Source organism: Pristis pectinata, chromosome 10 (assembly GCF_009764475.1).
Source record: "Pristis pectinata isolate sPriPec2 chromosome 10, sPriPec2.1.pri, whole genome shotgun sequence".
Lineage (NCBI taxonomy): Eukaryota > Metazoa > Chordata > Chondrichthyes > Rhinopristiformes > Pristidae > Pristis > Pristis pectinata.
The window spans coordinates 31,974,745-31,996,315 of NC_067414.1; the positions used below are offsets into that span (position 1 = coordinate 31,974,745).

General features: G+C 39.5%; 1 protein-coding gene across 2 annotated transcripts in view; it reads left to right on the forward strand.

Annotated features, from left to right (window-relative positions):
- The window catches only part of LOC127574994 (cAMP-specific 3',5'-cyclic phosphodiesterase 7B-like), a 141,829-nt gene that overhangs the window by 103,602 nt on the left and 16,656 nt on the right, over positions 1 to 21,571 (forward strand). For both annotated transcript variants that reach the window (XM_052024571.1, XM_052024572.1), the window contains exons 4-9: positions 3,072 to 3,223; positions 8,509 to 8,572; positions 12,261 to 12,356; positions 15,884 to 15,984; positions 18,966 to 19,097; positions 20,656 to 20,747. In XM_052024571.1, the coding sequence (XP_051880531.1) occupies positions 3,072 to 3,223; positions 8,509 to 8,572; positions 12,261 to 12,356; positions 15,884 to 15,984; positions 18,966 to 19,097; positions 20,656 to 20,747 (637 nt within the window). The remainder of the gene's footprint in view (positions 1 to 3,071; positions 3,224 to 8,508; positions 8,573 to 12,260; positions 12,357 to 15,883; positions 15,985 to 18,965; positions 19,098 to 20,655; positions 20,748 to 21,571) is intronic.

The following is a 21,571-nucleotide window of genomic DNA, read 5'->3' on the forward strand; positions in this document are numbered from 1 at the left end:
AGAAGCTGCTTGATGTTGAAGGAAAAAATGAAAGGCCATTAAAAGACATGAACAACATTCATCCTGTTAAAAGAAAAGCAATGAAGTAATAGGGAATAGAACCTTGTCATGAGTTCCTCCAGGAAGTGACTCAGCTGCCGTTCCCTCGAGATCTTTTCAGTCACCTGCAAAGCACAAGTTGGGGTCTGTTGGAAAGCCTGCCTGGACAAGTGCAGCTCCAAAAGCGTTCAAATCTTAGGACAATCCAGGGAAAAAACAGCCTACTGATCATCAACCCATTCATCACCCTAAGCATTCACTCCCTCCATTACTAGCACATCGTGGCTGCAGTGTGTACCATATGTAAAATGCATTGCAGATACCTGCTTAGGCTATTCCAACAGCATGTTCCAAACTCTCAGTCCCTGCAAAGAAAAAGAAGAAAGGTTGTGGATGCACAGGACACCATCACCTGCAGTTCTATAAATAATCTATCATCCTGACTTGTTAATATATTACCACTCCTGAATCTAAGTCTCTGAACTCCCTGTGCATCACCACTATGGAAACACATCAGTCACTAACCAATAACTTTCCTAATTAATCTTAAATATAAATTAAGTATGTGACAGTCATAAAATAGGTTAAATTGTGACATTGGGAAGGACCAGTCTTATTAAAGGTCTACAAATATCCTCAAAAAAGCTAAAGGATTTATAAAGGAATTTAGCTGCCATTGAATTAGACAGAATGTACAGTTTAAAAAGTTTTTTATGCATATTCTGTTTTTTCCTGAAATTAAAAGGTTTCTTTTGACACGTCAAACTTGGTGTGTGCAGCCCCAACTTTCTGACAGAACTTTAGATCCTGACAGTGCTGGGAAGATGGAAGTGGTATCAAAGGTTTGATAAACAACTATGAGAAATTCATCAAGTTAGTATAGCTGACAAGGAAAGAGAAAGGAAAGGCAATCTCTATTTTTAGAAAGAGGAAGGGGCCAAGAAATGTGAGCATTTTACACGTAGATGTCTATGGTGGTGGTTGTCCGTTCAGATCAAATGTATACATATGACAGATTTAATACCCATTGTATCTCAGTTACACCCGCAGTTGCACTTGATTGATTCATATTGTTAAAATGATCAGGAATGACATTACAGATTGTAATTTTCCAGAAAACCTTGGTGAATAAGTATGTAGTACCATCACAGCCCCAAGTAATCCCGTAGTTAATGAAAGTCGATTGCTGTTCTGATGTTGGAGACAGTTGGTAAGCCATAACCAGTAAGATGCCTTGGGTATCATTGCTGGACCCTCAGTTATTTGCTGTGTACCTTGTCGACAGATGTAGTGACAGTGCAATGTATCCCAGTTTATTGAGGTCACAAAGATAGGTTGGAAAGTGAGTTGCTAGCACACAGAGTCTGCAGAGAGATGCAAACAGGTTAAGTGAGGGCAGATTGATGGCAGATGGTGTAAAATAGTCAGAGGTTATTGGCTTTGGTGAGACTATTAAATATTAGGGTTCAGAGGAATCTGGGCCCTACAGGAAATTACAAATTTAGCATGCAGGTCCAGCAAGTAATTAAGAAGACAAAAGGAATGTTGGCCTTCATTGCAAAGGAGAAAGTACAGGAGTAAGATGATCTTGAAGCAGACCACACTTGCAGGTTTGCATATAGATTTGGTCTCCATATTTAAGAAATAACACATTTGCCTGAGAGGTGGTGCAGCAAAGGTTCTCTAGATTGATTTCTGGAATATGGGGGTTGTACTATAAGGAAGGATTGAGTAAAATGGACTTTGAAGAATGAGAGGTGATCATGAGATCCTGAGGGTTTGGCAGGGTTAATGCTGTGAAGATGTTTTCATGACCTAGGGAGCCTCAAGCTGTGGAGAATAGTCCCAGAATTATGGGTTAACCACCTAAGACTGAGAAAAGGAGGAATTTCTTCTCTAATTATTGTGAATGTTTGGAATTCTGTACCCCAGACAGCTGCGGATGCTGAGTCATCAAGCCTGAGAGAGATTTTGGACAATAGAATAAATGGGTATAAGGATCAGGCAGGACATGTGGCCAAATGTCAAATCAGGCATGGCCATATTGGATGGTAGTGCTGGCACAAGGAGCCACATAGTTTACTTGTTCTACAGTTTATGGAATATAGAAGTCAATTTGTGCACAGCAAGGTAGCACTGACAGCAGAGACAGAATCTCCTTTATAGTGAGGTTGATTGATGGATAAATAGGAGCCAAATACAAAGGATTATTAACCTCTATTTTTAAGTAGTATTATGGGATATTTTATATCTGCTGAGAGAGCAGATAGCAGTTCAGTTTAATATCTCTTATGAAGCATTGCATCTCTAACAGGGCCTTTGTGCTTCAGAGTTTTATTCTCGATATGCTCAAACTCAAGTGAGGTTTGAATCAACAACCTAATTCTGAGGCGCGAGTATAGCTACTGAACCACAAATAGTGCTTGTAACATAAATTTTTTAAAATAGCAAGTGAGTCTTTGCTGCTTTGCTGGTTTCTTCTTGTTATAATTTAGCCTTTCCTGTATGAAGATTTACAAACAATTGCTATGCTGGAGAAGAAAGAATGTAAAAGAAAATTGGATGTAAAATGTGCTGCTTTTTGGTAATCATCGACTTCGCATGACCATTTGAGACCAATTTTATTCCCAAACTTTATTCAACAGCAAGGGCTATCGCTAATTAATTATTTACAGTATTTTGTTGCTTTTACCCTCCTTTGTTATATTATTCTTGTGTATTACATGGGTCAATGTTTTCTAATTGTGGAACAATATTCTCTGCAAATTATTGGAAGATGTGCCATGGAAAAAGTAGTTAATGTAAACAGTTATATCTGTTATAACTTAGCTAGTGCAATGCTATTTTTCGATTCAAAGACATTTTATGGCTGTTTGCCAGTCAGAGAGTAGTCTGTTGTTTGGTTAGAACTAAGAAAGAGTAATTCAGACATAATATATCAAACTTTTTGCCGTGGGATGTATTAGTTTAACTTTTAGTGTGTTCGTTTAATTTTTACATTTCTATATTAATCTTTCTCTTTTGGTTTTTAGCAACTGCACATTCAGGTGAAATTGGCTCAAAGAAAAGAGTGAAAAGACTATTGAGCTTTCAGAGGTATTTTCATGCTTCTCGACTGCTACGTGGCATTGTCCCACAGACATGTCTACACTTATTGGATGAAGACTACCTTGGGCAAGCCAGGGTATGTGAAATTTGAATTGATGTGATTCTAAGCTGCTTTTATTGAAACTGGAAATAAAGGTTAAAAAGTTCCAAGACGCGCTAACAAATTGATTTTAAAGTAGTTGTAAGATCTTTACATTGCTATTTTAAACTGGCAAAATAGTTTGGCTCAATGGTGGCATTCTCTCCAAGTCAGAAGATTGTGAGCTTAAGGTCCACTGCAGGAATTGAGCACATAATATAGGCTTACACTTTGAGATTGAATATTAAAACAACTCCCTTTCTGCCTTTTCAGATGGTTGTATGAGATCCTTGGTAATGATCTCCAGGAATGCCTCAGTTTAGAGCATGAAACCCAGTCAGTTGTCTTATTGTTGCTCTTTTCTGTTCATTGACCTTGCTGTCCTGCTGCAATTGCCTATAAAACCCAAAGTATTTATGCTTTAATGTAATTGCTTCTCAGTGAAATGCATAGAGACATTCTCAGTATGTGACAGCAGCTATATAATGTTATTAGAAATATTTATACATAAACACGGTATTATAAAATTCTAAGTTGTCAAATTTTGCAATACAGCCTCAAGGGGAATATTGAAATGCTTTCATTTCAACAAATAGGTCCAGTTTTCCAAGTTTTTGTGCTCTTCTGGGTATAATAGAGATTTTGCACAACTAAATCAAAAATAATGTTTATAAAAATAATATTCTGGTGGGCTAGAAATTCTGACAGGCAGCACAATGCTTTTATGTGAAAACTGAAGGCTGGCTTCATTGCAGTGTGTCCTCCATGCTTAAGATGCACTTAGACATTAATAGACATGCTACATGTGCTGTATTGTTTCAACTGGTGTGCAGTACTGACCTGCCCTGGTCTTTGAGTTCATTGGTTTACAGGGATGGTCACCACATCTTCAGCCTCCGGGTCAGTTTTTCTATTTTGGTGGGCCTTGATGACAATGATCCCAGTCCTGGGTACCTGCCTCTGATGACATAATTACACATTGACTGTTGGACATGTGTATTGCTGTCAAGTTGCCCACTTGCCACTTGAGGGCAAATCTACCCCAAAGAAGCGCCAATACAGCTTTACTATGACTGATAAAGCCACATTATGCTGATTTATTTTAACAATGCTTCCCCAGTTAAAACGATATTTCAAATGGCTGGTTGCATCCTGTTTATCAATATTGAATAATAAATACCAATATGCTGTTCATTATAAAACTCTTGCTAATTTTCATTTCCAAAGATTTCACAGCTGGTGAAGAACTTCTGAAATGTAGTTAGTCTTGTATTATTGGGTTAATTTGTACATAGCAGTAACTCTCAGTCGCATTAAATGGCCAGATAATCAATTGTGAATGCTCATTGGCTGGAGAAAAACCATGAAGTAAAATCCAGCAGCATTCTTTTTTTTTCGACTGAAAGCAGTGGAATCTATCCTGCAGTATACTGTAAATGGTGCAGATTGTCAATCATTCAACATATTATCAAACTACTGTTACCTTTACACTTTTTAAATCGGCATAATCTCTACAGTAGCTGTACTCTGGTATTGGTTTATTATTATCACTTGTATGAGGTACAGTGAAAAGCTTGTCTTACAAACCGATCGTACAGGTCAATTCATTACACAGTGCAGTTACATTGAGTCAGTACAGAGTGCATTGATGTAGTACAGGTAAAAACAATAACAGTACAGAGTAAAGTGTCACAGCTACAGAGAAAGTGCAGTGCAGTAAGGTGCAAGGTCACGACAAGGTAGATTGTGAGGTCATAGTCCATCTCATTGTATAAGGGAACTGTTCAATAGTCTTATCACAGTGGGGTAGAAGCTGTCCTTAAGTCTGGTGGTACGTGCCTTCAGGCTCCTGTATCTTCTACCCGATGGAAGAGGAGAGAAGAGAGAATGTCCCGGGTGGGTGGGGTCTTTGATTATATTGGCTGCTACACCAAGACAGCGAGAGGTAAAGACAGAGTCCAAGGAGGGGAGGCTGGTGTCCGTAATGGGCTGGGCTGTGCCCACAAATTGTTCTGAAAACATACAATTAAAACATTTTGGACACTGCTGATGTAGTTCAAATTCTGGGAGAATGGTTTCTATGAAGTGATTCCCTGCACTTGTGCTAGAACTACACTGAGAAAACAGCTCCCATCCTACTGCTGAAATAAAGGCCTAAGGGGGTTTGGAGGGGAACAACTAGGTTATTGGCAGATGTTGCTTAATATGAAAGCCATTCAAAGTCAAATAACTCCCTGGGCTCTTGATATTTGCTTAAATAAATGCTAATGTTGTTAATTCCCTTGGCACATTCTCCTCCTCCTGGCAGCATTCCATCAAGGCTCACTGCTCTCACTCCAGCATCACTCTATTGCATTCGTCCAGTGGGATTCTCAGCACCACAAGGGAGTTTGCCAGTGCCCAGCTGCAGTTCCCTGTGATGCTGCAGAAAAAGTTGCTGCTAAGTCTGCTTCCATTGAGGGACCTGAATGTTGCCTTGACTTTGTGGGGCTAACACCACCGTGGCAGTCAGTGATAGCACAGGAAGGTGCAAGTGAAATCTGCAAGGGCCAAAGAGCCCACAACAACTTTCAGTTGCATTCCATGGATGAGGAAATTGAAGCATAAGTGGAACAGGAAAGATGGAACAAGAAATAATGGAGTGTGAGTAGGAAAGACGGACATCTATTCTGTTGTTTTTTGATGTTCAAAGTCTAAGGCAGTCCTCCCGGTACTATTAAACTAAAGTTGCATGGAGTTATGAAGCAGACTTCTATTTGATGCCAATGCGTAAAGCCTAATGAGTTGCCATTTGACACATCTTTTTTTTTCCAATTGAGCTATATTTCTGCTACTAAACCATAATAGCAGAAGTAACAAAAGAATAATGAGCAGGAATAGGCCATTTGGCCCTTTGTGTCTGATTCGCTATTCATCAAGATGTCAGCTGATCTTCCTCAGCTTCAATGAGTGAGCCTTCACAGCCACTCCAGATAGAGAATTCCAAAGATTCGCTGCCATCTGCATGAACAACTTACTCTCATCTCGGTACTAGATGGCCTACTCCTTATTCTGAGACTGTGACCCCACTTCTAGACTTCTTAACCAGGGGAAGCATCCCATCATGCATCCAGCCTGCTGAGCCCTGTAAAAAAAATTTTAAGTTTCAATGAGATCTCTTATTTTTCAAAAATCTGTGAACATTGTCTGGTCTACTCAATCTCTGTTCCTATGGTAGACCTGCCATTCTACAAACCATTCTGGTGAGTCTTCATTGCCTTCCCTAAATGATTTTGTGAATTATTTTAGTCTTTGCGTTCAATCTGTTTGGTTCAGTTGACATAGTTTCAGTGTGAGAACATTGGAATTGGCATTTAGTTGCAAAAAAAAATTTAGAATATTACAACTCTTCTGAAAATGCTTTGGAACTTGCTCTCATTTGTGAATTCTGTAAAGCTTCCTGAAAATCATAAACAAATAGTGAATGGTTGTTTATAGTTTAATTAAACCACTTAGCCACAGTAAAGTTAAGACAGATTATTTAAGATAAACATTGAATATTTTGGGAATCCAAATTTTGAGCCAGAGTCCCTTTTAATAAACTTTTAATCTCAATTTTAAGCCAGCTGTGATGATTGTGTTTTGATTTTATTTAGCTCTACAGATGGAACAAGTTTATGAATTTTTTTTGTGGTAGCATTCTTACCACTTTGTTGAGAGGGACAGCTCAAAGCCTTCACGGTCACATGAGACAGGAGCTCACAGGATACATACATAGAGTACATTCCCCCACAGAACATTAGAACGTAGAACAGTACAGCACAGGAACAAGCCCTTCAGCCCACGACGACTATGCCAAACTCGATGCCAAATTAAAATAAATCTCTTCTGCCTGCACGTGGTCCATATCCCTCCATTCCCTGCATATTCATGTGCTTATCTAAAAGCTTCTTAAACACCACTATCATATCTGCTTCCACTACTACCCCTGGAAGCCCATTCCGAGCACCTACCACCTCACAAGATTTTGAGTTGTGAGAGCCCATAACGGCTTCCCAAGTGCTGAACAAACTGTTTTATTGGTTGGTTTAATGATGGCTAGGATCACAAAAAGAGTCCATTGTTGCTTGTTAATAAACCAGCAAACCCTTGCATACTCTTCACTTGGAGGTAAATTTTTCAGGAAAGTGCTGTTGCGAATACTTTTGAGATTCAAAGCAGAGAATCTCAAAAGTATTCACAACAGCACTTTCCTGAAAAATTACTTAGGATATTTTTAATTAAATTAAATTTTATTTACAGCGTGGTAACAGGCCCTTCTGGCCCAACGAGTCCACGCCGCCCATTTTAAACCCATATTAACTTACCCGTACGTCTTTGGAATGTGGGAGGAAACTGGAGCACCCGGAGGAAACCCACGCAGACAGGGGAGAATGTACAAACTCCTTACAGACAGCGACGAGAATCGAACCCCAATTGCTGGCGCTGTAATAGTGTCGCGCTAATCACTATGCTACCGTGCCGCCAAATGGCAGCCGTACGGCATGCAAATGGGCTTTTTGACCCAAGCTCTGTCTATGCCGGGTTTTATTCTCTGCTCAAGTCTCCTTCAGACTTTCTGTATCTAAGGATATCAGCATATTCCCATCCCAACATGTCTTTGCAGAGCCTCACCAAATTTGTCTATACTATTCACTTCGAGCACTCCCTGTAGTAGTGAGTGACACATTTTCACCATGCTTCAGGTTTAAAAAAATTCTGAATTCCCTATTGGATATCTTACTCACTTTCTTATACTAATTAACATTCTAAAGGCACAAGGCATTGCACATTTAAAGGGGTACAAAGACCTTTCCTTTACAAATTTCACCATTAGCAATGGACAACAGACCATGGGAGCTGACGGAGTGTAATTGGATGTAGAAAGGGAAGTGGGGGCAGAGCGGTTGAGGAGGCAAGTGGTAAGATTAGGGAGAAACTTGTAAGGGGAATCGATTGGTGAAAGAGAATGCCTGGGCGCAGAGATTATCAGTGAGAGAGGATGGATATGGGAGCAATCACTCAAAGACCAGTGAAGAGAAATGTTTCCATTTAATTATAACATTTTCCTCCTTTAGGATGCTACTTGAAACCCACCTTTTTGACTGAACTTTCGAGCAAATCCCCTGAAATCTTGTAATGGTTGTGTCAAAATATTTTTAAAATGTCTGTGGAGATTCACAGAAACATTATTACTGTGTTAAGGATGGTATATATCTGCATGTTTTATTGACACTTTTCCCCTTTTTTTGGTTTCTTTCTAGCATATGTTATCAAAAGTTGGAATGTGGAACTTTGACATCTTCTTGTTTGACCGTCTGACTAATGGTAAGTTGATCAGTAAACTTTCAGTAAGTTGATATGTGCAGCTGAAAAAGGAGTTTGCTTTGTCTGTCAAAGTGCACTTTTCCCCATGTTTGATACACGCTACCTTAATGTTATAAGAAACAACCTTAGCTGCAAGATCTTGATCCTTGTAAAGTGAAGGTGCCATGTATCAAATGGACAAGCTTTGAGAGATGCAGGGATCTAAATTAGCACTGAACTGTATGCTTATGCATAGCAATTTGAAATAAATTTTGACTTGTAACAAGATTTTTAGGGATTTATCTGATTATGTTAATTGATTACCAAAATAATGACTGTTTCACTCGATGTCACACTTAGTTTAAAAAAAATCCCTCAGATTGTTTCTAATAACATAAATCGCCATAAGCAAAACTAAAAACTGGCAAATTTAATCTTTACACAATATCCCCATTTTCTATAAAAAGTTCTGAAGCATCAAAGTCTTTATTTTTAACATCAAGGAAGTATCAAGGAAATAAAAGACAAAAATTAATTTATCTTTTTTGTACTGTCTGCACAGAAATTGGGTTTACTGATGCTGTGTTCACAGATTTTGGATTCAGACCAGCCGACAATAGAATGAACAAAGTCTATTGAAGTTGTATGTTTATGCTCCACGTGACTATTGGTTCTCATCAGACTTACTTGCCCTGTACCATATGCATTCTGTCCATATCCTTTCTTCCATCTGTCTAATCTAATGCTGCTGCAACCAGCAAATCGGAGTAAATTTTGCTTCCCTTTAACTCTGATTTTAAAAAAATTGTCCCACCCACCAATCTAAGTATTTTGTATTTAATCTTGTACCCATGACCCCTCCAACTTAATCCCTCTATTACTGAAAACAGCTTATTTTTTATCTCCAATTAATCATAATTCTAAACATTTCTATTACATCATCTCCAATTTTTGTTTTAATGGGGGAAAAGTCCCTATTGTATTTCTTCATATCAGCAGGCTATTGAATCTGTACTTGAAGTCTCATTGCTCGCAATAAAATGAAGCCAGATATTGGACATTTTTGAACTTCTAGACCAAATGTGCCCTTCTGAGGTTTCCCATTATAAGTACTGAAAAAGGTCTTACTGAAAAATTATGATACTAGGTACAGTAGAATAATGGTTATTATCCAGAAACCTGGAAAATGTAACCAGGGACATTGGTGTGAATTCCACCATGATAGCTAAGAAATTTAAATTCATGTAATGTGGTAGAAGTCTGCGATAGAAAGCTAACATTAGTAATGCTAACTGGAATATCATAAAAACACATCTGGCTCTCTAACTTCCTTTAGGAAATCTGACCTACATGTTACTCTAGACCCCAGCTGTGTGGTTGATTCTCAACTGCTGTCTGAAATTATCTGGATAGCCGCTTAGTTCAGGGATGCAGTTTGGGATAGACGTACTTTGAATGAACATATTTTATTTTTATAAGTTTCAGGGACAGCGCCACAGCCACATTTTTCCTTGCCAGTTCTGCTGAAAGGTCTTTGACCTAAAACATTAACTCTGTTTCTCTTTGCTCTGATGCTGCCTGAGCTGCTGAGTGTTTCCAGCATTTTCTGTTTATATTTCAGGGACAGGAAGTATGTCCCTTTATGGCATTTTTAAAGCATTAAACCCACATTAATCCAGCATACTATATTAGCACAAACATTTAGAATTACATGAGTATAAGCATTTAGAATTACCTGCTGCAAAATTGGGGAGAAAAAGGGTTGATATTTAGAGAGATTACACAGAACAGCAGAGAAAAAGATGTCATTAAACTTCAATATTTTGAATTCTTCATAGAGAATTTAATTTTGTTCCAGGCAAATTTAGATTCTTTTCTTTCCACTTTCAACAAAATCGAAACTATTACGTATGCAGGGAGAAAAAATGACAACTGTGCGGTAGAATAAATGTCTTTATTGATTCATGTTAATCAAAATACAGAAACTGAGCAACTTACAATTGTAGATCCACGAAAAGGTCTGCGGAGACCTAAAAGCGCACGAGTCCCCGAAGTCCCACGCCAAAAGTGGAGTAGCGCGCGTCAGAGGGCTGGTTGTCCACTGTAAGCATGACCAAGTATGAAACTGGTTCTGATTGCCCAGTTCATGGGTTTGGAAGATAGTGTCCACTTCTTCGCAGCAGCTGTCTCCTTGCGTGGAGTTGATGGTTTAATTCTGTCGCTTTTCCGCTGCGTGTTGCTTTGCGAAAGCACACGTTCTCGAGGTGCCCTACCTTCTGACAGAACCGGCAGACAGTCTTTTGATACCTGCAGTTAGACCACTGGACATGACTTTCACCACAGCAATGGCATCTTTGTGAAAGCTGATATAACTTTGACTGGAAGCTGCATGTCTGCAAATGCTGGCAAACATCAACTTTTTCGGGAGGGGGTCTCTCGTGCTAGTACTGCTTGAATAAGTGGTGCTGAGGTCGGTTGAATCTGCGTAAGGCCTCTCTTGACTGCCTCCCTGTGACGAGCTGTGGAGCACGCTTTGTCCCAGGACAAGTCGTGCTTTTCGGACAGGAGGTTCTCACGTCTCTTCTCATCATAGACTCTGATAATCAACGCTTGGGTGAGCATCGCTTCTTCGAATTTGTTTGGTAGGATGTCTTTGTGCTTGCATTCCTGCACAGCCAGAGTTAATCTTGTGATGAAATCATCTATGTTCTCATCGGGGGTCTGTCGCAGCTGCGAGAACCTGAAGCGTGCCGTAAAGACATTGTCCTGTGTCCCCCAAATGTTGTCTAAAGCCTCAAACGCGCTGGCCAATTCAGCTTTGCTCTGTAAGTGCAGAGCGTCGAAGTATTTCTGCCCGAGTTCTCCCAAGTGCCTGCGAGGCAGCTTGAGTTTGGTAGCTTCATCCAGCTCCACCACTGGTGTTAAAAACTGGTAGAAGTTTGACGTAGTCCTGGAAGGTTTCCCCCCCAGGTTTCTGGTGTTGGTTTTGCCATTGTTGCAGCCCAAAATGGGTTGGGTGCTTGAAGCAGAGAGGACATTCTTGTTTTGATCCTCATTGCCAAATTGTTACATTTGCACAGAGCAAGAATGACAACTGTGCTGTAGAATAAACGTCTTTACTGATTCATATTAATCAAAATATGAATCTGAGCAACCTACATTGTAGATCCACAAGAAGGTCTGCGGAGACCTAAAAGCACACGAGTCCCTGAAGTCCCACACCAAAAGTGAAGTTGTGTGCATCAGAGGGCATCATTGCTCCGCCAAGCAATCGGTTGGCCAATGCGCACGTGTATTGCCACTGTCGCCCCCATCGATCTGCCGAGCAATCGGCCGGCCAGTGCGCGCATGTATACTACCACAGTCACCTCATCGATCCGCCGAGCAATCGGCCAGCCAGTGCACACGTGTACTGCCACAGTTGCCCCATCGATCCGCTGAGCAACCGGCCGGCCAGTGCGCGCATGTGTACTGCCACAGTTGCCCCATCGATCCGCTGGGCAAGCGACTGACTGGCATCCGCACAGGTGCGCGTGTGTGCATTTGCCGCGTTCTCCGTACGGTTCAGAAACATCACCAGACATTCCTTTCCAGAATAATATAAACATCCATGATCAAAGCTCATTGGTGCTTTTACTGCTTTATTAAATTTCAGTGCTAGAATGCTGTTATTATCAACTAGTTGCTAACTACCTCCTCTTTGTTTCAGGGAATAGTCTTGTCACCTTGTTATGTCACCTGTTTAACCTCCATGGTCTCATTCAGCACTTTCAGTTGGATATGGTAAAATTGCACAGATTTTTAGGTAAGCCAGCAAGGAACGATGGTATTAATGTTTTTGAATATCATTTGTATTGGAATGAATAAGAATATGGGGGGGGGGAGGGGGGTAGGGATTGCTGCTACGCAGCAGGCAATAAGCTTTGTACTTGGTCTGAGGTCTTGATCTTAAAATACTACTTTCCTTAATTGACCAAAGACTGTGCAGGTACATTGAAGGTGTTTATGAACTTCATCATTGATCTCTGTCTTTGCCAAGAGGTGGCTCTCAAGTTCTGGGAAGCATTATTGTTGGACAGCAGTGTGGTGTGTCACAGGGGAAGATTGAGTACAGTGTTGTGGTAATGATGCAGCCTTGTTTGATGAAAGTCATCACTGAGATTAGCTCTTTCATGGTTTGCATACTGTAAGGGAGCAAATGTAATTTCAGTTGCAGCCAAGTTAGAGGAAGGTGTGATTGATGGAGCCAAAGTCATGAGTAGTGAATAGCAGGCTGACAGGAAAAGAATCAAGGAAGTGGTCAAACCTTCTTTAAAAAATGCAGTGTTCTCACTGACTCCTGAGAATCTCTGGCCCATGGGAACTCAAAGTGGAGAAGTAAATTTTGGGTTAGTATTGAGAATCTTGAGGTCATGCATCAGGAGTATACAGAAGTCCTGCATAAGTGGCAGAAGGAGAACACCGCCTCACAAACCACCAATGCACCTTCTGCCTCACCTGAGGAAGAGTCTGTAGTTCCCACAATGGCCCTGTTAGCCAGCTCAGAATCCACAAAACCAGAGTGAAAGCAAGTCGTTATCAATCTCGAGGGGCAGCCCAAGAAGACTATTGTTGAATAAGCGTTAATGTATTTTTTTTAACAAGAAATAACATAGCAAAAGTGGTAATTTATTCCAAGGTACAAGATACCAGGAACACTGGGACTTGCTCTACTGGGGAATACAGGGATAAGTGTACTTTTAAAGGGATGAGTAAAGTGGGACGAGACTTTAACAAGGCCTTTGACAAGGTCCCACAGGGTAGGCTAGTCCAGCAGGTTAGAATACATGGGATCCAGGGTGACTTAGTTAACTAGATACAGAATTAGCTTGGTCGTAGGAGGCAGAGGGGGGTAGTGCACGGTTGATTTTCAGAGTGGAGGCCTGTTACCAGTGGTGTGTCTCAGGGATCGTTGGGTCCCCTGTTGTTTGTTATGTATATATCAATGATTTGGATGAGAATGTAGGTGGCACAATTAGTAAGTTTGCAGATGACACCAAAATTGGTGGCACAGTAGACAGTAAAGAAGATTGTCTAAGGTTATAATGGGATATTGATCAACTAGGAAAATGGGAAGATGGAATTTAACTTGGACAAGTGCATTTAGTGAAGTTAAACCAGGCCAGGACATTGAGTACAAGAGTTGGAATGTCATGTTACTGCTGTACAAAGCACTGGTCAGACTGCACTTGTGTGCAGTTCTGGTTGCCTAGTTATAGGAAGGATGCAATTAAACTAGAGGGTGCAGAAAAGATTCACAAGGAAGTTGTCTGGATTGGGGGGCTTGAGGTATATGGAGAGACTGGATAGGCTGGGACTATTATTCCCTGTAGCGAAGAAGGCTGAGGGGAGACCTTGTCGAGGTATATAAAATCATGAGAGGCACAAATGGGATAGATTGTCGCAGTCTTCTTCCAAGCGTAGGGGAGTCTAAAACTAGAGCGCACAGGCTTAAGGTAAGAAGGGAGAAATTTAAAGGGGATGAGGAGCAAGTTTTCGCACACAGAACATGGTGGGTATATGGAATGAGCTGCCAGATGTAGTGACAGAAGCAATGTTTAAAAGATATTTGGACAGGTGCATGGAATAGAAAAGTTTAGAGGGATATGGGTCAAATGTATGCAAGTGGGACTAGCATAGGCAGGTACCTTGGTTGGCATGGACAAGTTGGGCTGAAGGGCCTGTTTCCATGCTGTATAACTCTAATTCTATGGCTCTAACATATGACATCCATGGCTCTTCAAGCCTCACTAGTTATCCATAATGGCTGAATAAGCTGTGGAGTTCGAATAGCACTTTGTAGATGTTGCTTTTGAGTTTTGGGAGGTGCTACACAAAAAGTCGGTCTTGTCAGAGCTCAGATGTGGCCTGCATTAAACAATATTGCAGGATCATCCTGGATGGAGGTGACAAACGTATACAATATATTGTTTGCAATTTTGGGCTGTCAATTATTAAAAAAACTATGGCAAAGTTATACTGATGTTACCATTGGAGGTAGATTATGGAGAGATTAATGAACTAGAACTTGCTGCCAGTGGTCAGGGATAATTTGGAACAAGCCCTATCTAAAGAACTTTTTCAGCTGTCAAGTTCAATGCATCTTTTTTTAAAGAAGGTAACTTAAAAATCAATAAAGCAATAAAAAATGATTAAAATAGGAAAAAGTGTAAGAACAATAAGAAATATTAAAATAATTTACATTTTTAAAATTAATTTTAACTTGTACTATTCCCCTTTTCGATGAATGGGCTTACTGTCTTTGTCTTGGGACTAAACTGGTGTTAGGTTCCTCAGGCAGACTCTCCAACATCAGTGCACAGCTGGGAAATAGCCAATAGAGGTCAGCCTGCAAGTTTGGTTGCATGAATACTCTGAACATCCTGTCACATTAATATATTGAGTTTCCAGCTGATAGCACAGAAAAGTACAGCACAGGAACGGGCCCTTCAGTCCACCATTTCTGCACCAACCATGATGCCAATCTAACTAATCCCATCAGCCTGCATATGGTCTATATCCCTCTATTCCCTGCCTGTTTAAATGCCTCTTAATGCATTTTTTTTTCATATCTAGAAGATTGTTCACTGTCATAGTGGATTAATGAACTGTTGGAAGCTCATTTAACAAGACTTTACTCTTCCAACAATTTTTACAGTTAGAATAGAGTGTTTTGTAAAATAAAATGACAATGCTATTTCTGCATTGTTTACAGCTGCAAAGACTGCAAAAGCACAAACTTGTGGAGGATCAGGGTATGGCTGATAAGAATATCTGAATTTCTGCAATTAAAACCTCACCAGATGCCAGAAATTACTTTGTTTGCCAGAGTAATAATTGCAAGCATTGAGAGTTTTGCCATCATTACAACTGCAAAATTCAGAATAGTCACACTTTTTTGAAACAAAAGGGCAACAAGTAATAAAAAAATAAGTCAGTTCATATCCTTAACTATTGAATTGTTATCCTCAACCACATTAACACAGATGAGCACATACAGTGGGCCATTTCCTCACTTGGACAGAAAGGTTGGGGAGTCTTCTCCTGTATTTTTAGCTGGTTTACGGTGGTATTGGTTGCAGCATGAACAGTGTGGTTGGGGACTGAAGAAGGTTAGCCCCTCATTTTAAGTTGGTTTACATTTTCTTATGACATAATATGCAATGTATCTATGATCTATATTCAGTCACCTGTTCCAAACAAAAATTACACTTGTGAAAGTCATGCAGTTGCTTCAAATAATTGTTGGGAACTTGGTGACAAACATGGACATATTTATTTTTCCTCTATCAGTTATGATTCAAGAGGATTACCACAGCCAGAACCCATATCATAATGCAGTTCATGCTGCTGATGTGACTCAGGCAATGCATTGCTACCTGAAAGAACCAAAGGTATGAATAAATGTTCTTTAAAACTTTTTTGTTTGTAATTAACATTTATTGCAAAAAAATATCTGTTGCAATGTAACACAAGCCTGGAAACAAAGTCCTTTACTTGGTGTTAAATTAACATGAGGAAAATCTGCCAGGGTTTCTACTCTGCGAGCAGTGAACTATATTTGCAGACATTGGTGGAAGGTGGGATTAGCTTAAGCTCTAATATTGATGACACTAAGTATCCTGCTGATATTCACCATGCAAGCTTGCACTTAAAGAATGACTAAATTGGCTTCATTTATTTCTAAAATTGAGGTTTGTATCAACTGATCAACTGATGGGTTTATCAAACTAAAATAGAACAATGTTTTTTGTGACCTTTTTGTGTCAAAAGGCAGTTGGTAACTGAAATCTGAAATTTGAAATGAAAAATATTTTACAAGAATTATAAAAATACCAGATTTCCCCAGTTAAAACACTGTTCAAATACTTTACAGTAAACTGTTGCAACTTTATTGACTTCAGCATGAAAGTTTTATCTCATGAAGTATAAAGCAAATGAAACAATTTTCTTAACCATTATAATAAATTTAAAACAATTTGCTTTTTTCATAAGGAACAAACACTGCCAAAAATTAATTTACTTCTGCAAGATTTTTTTTACCTCACTGATGATTAGAATCAGATATTATGATATTAACATACAATGAAATGTTATTTCGAGTTAAGTTTGTTTACTTGATTAAAATGGATTTGTATCAAATCAAATGATGAAAATTACTTGTGTACAGATCTGGCCGCCACTACAGGAAGGATGTGGTAGCAGTAGAAAATGTAGGAGAGATTCATTAAGATGTTGCCTGGAATGGAGGGCTGTAGTTATAAAGAGGGATTGATTAGGCTGGGTTTATTCTTACTGGACTAGGAGGCTGAGGGGTAACTTTATCAAGGCTTATAAAATTATGAGGGGCATAGATTGGATAGTCAGTCTTTTTTTTCCCAGGGAAGGGGAGTGCAGAAGTAGAAAGAGCAACAAACAATCTGCTAGAGGGACTCAAGCAGGTCGAGTAACATCTGTGGGAGGAAAGGAATTTTCAATGTTTTTTGGTTCGAAATCCTGCATCAGGCCCAGTGTCACTCCAACTGGAAAATATAGATGAGATAATGATCAGCTTAATAGCTGGAACTTGTTCCCTGCATTTCCCATAATCGTATGGCTTCATTTAAATATGCCTAGATGTGGTTGCTGTGTGGGTACAAATATTGGTTAAGGTTGCGTGCAGTTATACACTTTGGTTTACAGTCTAATTTAACTGAAGTGTTAAATCACAGGATTAGATCACTTGTTGGGCACACACACACACGCACACGCACCCAAACACCCAAACAATGAAGCCAGAAGCTGACAATTAATCCATTCAAACCATTGTATTTCATGGTATCTGAAAAATAAAGCCCAAGGGCTCATACTTATTGACCTAAAGTTCTGGAGTAAAGCTTGCCTTTAAATCTGTCAATACCATTATTTTCATAAAGCAGTTCAAAAGGACTCCCCACACTTTAATTACCCTTTTCCATCAGGAGAGTTTTGTTTTAATATCAGTTAAGTTAAAGGGCAGGATCAGGTGATGGATATTATTCACATCTAGACACTGCATTTGGAAAAAAAATAAACTGCAAAAGCTAAAATTCAGAAATAAAAACAAATTACTATACACTATCCAGCAGAACCTGAAAAGAGCATAGACAAGTTTTGGATGTTGAGTCATACAGCACAGAAATGGGCCCTTTGGCCCACCAAGCCTGTGCCAACCATCAAGCACCCATTTCTACTAATCCTTCACTGATCCCATTTTATTCTCCCCACATTCCCATCAACTACCCCAGATTCTACCACTTCCTTACACATTAGGGACCATTTATAATGGCTGATTAACCAACCAACCTGCCTGTCTTTGAGAAACTGAAGTACCCAGAGGAAACCCACAGGGTCACAGGAAGAATGTATAAACTCCACACAAATAGCACTGAAGGTCAGAATTGAACCCGAGTCAATGGAGCTGTTAAGCAGCAGTTCTACCAGTTGCACCACTATGCCATTTGCTCTGACTAATGTTTTCCACCTAATAAAACTATAAACCTCTAAATATTTTCATCACTTTCTGTCTAAGAACTAATGTGTGTAGATGTATATAACACATGCACTTTGCATTTGTGGTGTTAAATAAAAGCCCTCCTTCTGACTTGTAAATTTGACAGGTAAAGATCTCAGGTGGGTAAATCTGAGATACTGGTGCATAAACCATGTGCTTGGCTGAGGAACTAATGATGTTTTCAAGATTTTTTTATCATTACAAATCGAGACAGTCGGTAACCAATTAATGTAATTTGCTCTCGGTTCATCATTTAAATTTCAATTTCAATCTCAATTTGCGAACTAAAAAATATCCAGTAGTATTAAGGTAGTAGAATTTTCTATTACTGGCTGCCGCCAAGTATTAGTACATGGTCAAAAAACTGAATTTAAATGAACTGGTCTAGCAACTCCTAACTTAACTCCCAAATGTTCCTTATTATGCACTATCTTGCAACCAAATCCATGGTTGAGCACATGATTAATTAAGAACATTTTTCTGCATCAGCAAAACCTGCTAGGGTTCTGAATGTTATCAGCTTTTAATGTGATGGTACAGAAGGGCTCTTGTTATCCAATTATCTACCTCTAGCTAGATACATGAGTATGTCAAATTAGGCTAGAGCCCAAATGTATAGCATCGAGAGATGTTATATAATCACTACATAAACATTGAAAAAAACTTTACTAAATGTACAATGCCATCCTCCCAACTCAGCAGAAACCCCAACTTCTTCTCAAAATGACTTTATGTGTAAGTGTGATTATATTCTCAGAACTTTTATATCATGACATTTATCAGTGTTAAAAGAATTCTAAATATTTTATAATAATTTTCCATTTTATTTTACATGTATTAAAGCTTGCCCGGTTTTTGACGCCACTTGATATCATGCTTGGTTTGATGGCAGCTGCAGCCCACGATGTTGATCATCCAGGAGTCAACCAGCCTTTTTTAATTAAAACCAAACATCATTTAGCCAGCTTATACCAGGTGAAAATTATATCTAATTGTGTTTTTGCCAGTTAAGATATTTATTAGTCACATGTACATCAAAACACCCAGTAAAATGCGTCTTTTTGCATTACTAAGAATGTTCTGGGGGCAGCTCACAAGTGTGCCACTCTTCCGCAACCAACATAGCATGCCCACAGCTCCTAACCTGTACGTCTTTGGAATGTGGGAGGAAACCGAAGCACCCAGAGGAAACCCATGCAGACACGGGGAGAACGTACAAAATCCTTACAGACAGCAGTGGGAATTGAACCCGGATTGCTGGCGCTGTAATAGCATAATGCTAACCGCTATGCTACCGTGCCGCCCTAATTTTCAATGATGTCACAAATGTGTCAAATTCTTTGTTATCATTGCTTTAATTATTATACGAGCAGTTTTTTTTACTGTTGTGATTGTTTGATATTGTTGTGATTATGGTTAGATTCTAATGATTTAAAGACTTTGTGATTTATAAATATACAAACAATTGAATTGAAGAGAAAAATAAATCTGAACTGGCACATTGAGAGGTCGTGTTTATGTTATTTGCTTTGTGACTAATATTCATAAGTTCCCACATGAAAGGTTGCGACAAAATTAAGGACATGGGGTTGGGATAATACATTGATAGAGAGAATTGGTTAAAGGACAAAAAATAATGTATCCAGGAATAAATTAGTCATTTTCAGATTGGTGACTTGTTATTACTAGGATGGCGCACTTCACTGAGAATGACTCAGTCCAGTGAATATTTCAGTCCAACATCCATCCTTTTGCAGCAAAGAGGCAAACCACATCAAAAATTCCAGATCCCTGGGAATCCCATTCTGGTACACAGATGGCATTGCTGGAACCTTGCTGAGATAGACTGATTTGAGGCCGTAAGGGAATCGAGAAATATCGGGACTAAATAGAAGGGTAGTGCTTTAGTTTCAAACCTGTCCCACCTGCATGACATGGCAGATTCAGGCCCCCATATGGACTATTTCTGCTCCTGTTTCTTACGTGATACCAAGCCCTGATGTAATTCTACATTTCTGAATGGTAGCAGTGCCACCTTAATGGATCAGAGGTGACACAAAGGAATCATGTATCACACATGGTCAGAGCCCATCATTAGTTGTCAAACTGGAAGTAACTATTCCTCCGTACTCAAGGTCCTTCAACTTTAATATGGACAAAAATTATTAGAACAAGTGCTTGTGCTTAAAATGTAACAAATAGTATCATGCTAACTTATCCTTTAACATCATCTTGATGTATATGCTCCTCAAATAGCTTGTCACATAATGAATTCCCATTATCAGTTGGGCCATGTGAAGAATTGTTGAAGAAAGATGGATATCTTTTACAAACTATAGAGTATATTAGAACAAAGACCGGCATTATTCCTTTCTCCTGCCCACTTCTTGGCTGAGGCCTCTCCTACTCTCCCTCTTAAGATCCACTAACTTAGTGCAAAATAGTCTTGGAGATTTTGTAGTACAATTTGCTCAGTAAGCCATCAAGGCAATAAAGAATGGGTTTCATTTATTTTTATTTTCTCTCTTTAAAGAATATCTCTGTACTGGAGAATCACCACTGGAGATCTACAGTGGGAATGCTCCGAGAATCAGGGCTGGTGGCTCATCTGCCTGTGGAAATGATGTGAGTAATGCTTATCTGTAATAATTTGATAGCCTCCACTAAAAAATTGTTTACTAAAGTCTACTGATTAAGTTACACTTAATTGTATATTAAGCATGATGCAGAGAGTGAACCAAATATTCAATTGCTGTTCAAATTTGTGATCGTAAAATGTGACATGGAAGCCACATTGAAAATTGTGAGTGATTTTACTTTTTGCAATTTAGTGGGATACAGTTGCATATGTTTTGATTCAATAGCAAAATATATGAATGTGGACAGAATATCAGTAAAGGCAGATAAAGTCTCAATAATTTATTATTCAAGTGTATAGTTCACCTGAATTGGAAAAGGTGCACCCACTGCAAAGACAGTTAAACCACAGAACCATACAGCACAAAGCAGGCCCTTCAGCCCACCATGTTGTGCCGTCCATCAAACCACCCTCACACTACCTAACCCTCTCCTCCCGCATATCCCTCCATCTCACATTCCTCCATATGCCTATCCAACAAGCTCTCGAACCTGTCCAATGTATCTGCCTCCACCACCACCCCAGGCAGTGCATTCCATGCACCAACCACTCTCTGGGTGAAAAACCTCCCCCTGACATCTCCCCTGAACCTCCCACCCATAACCTTAAAGCCATTCCCTCTCGTCTTGCGCATTGGTGCCCTGGGAAGGAGGCGCTGACTGTCTACTCTATCTATTCCTCTCAATATTTTATACACCTCTTATCATGTCTCCTCTCATCCTCCTCCTTTCCAGTGAATAAAGCCCTAGCACCTTAAGCCTCTCCTCATATTCAATACTCTCTAATCCAGGCAGCATCCTGGTAAATCTCC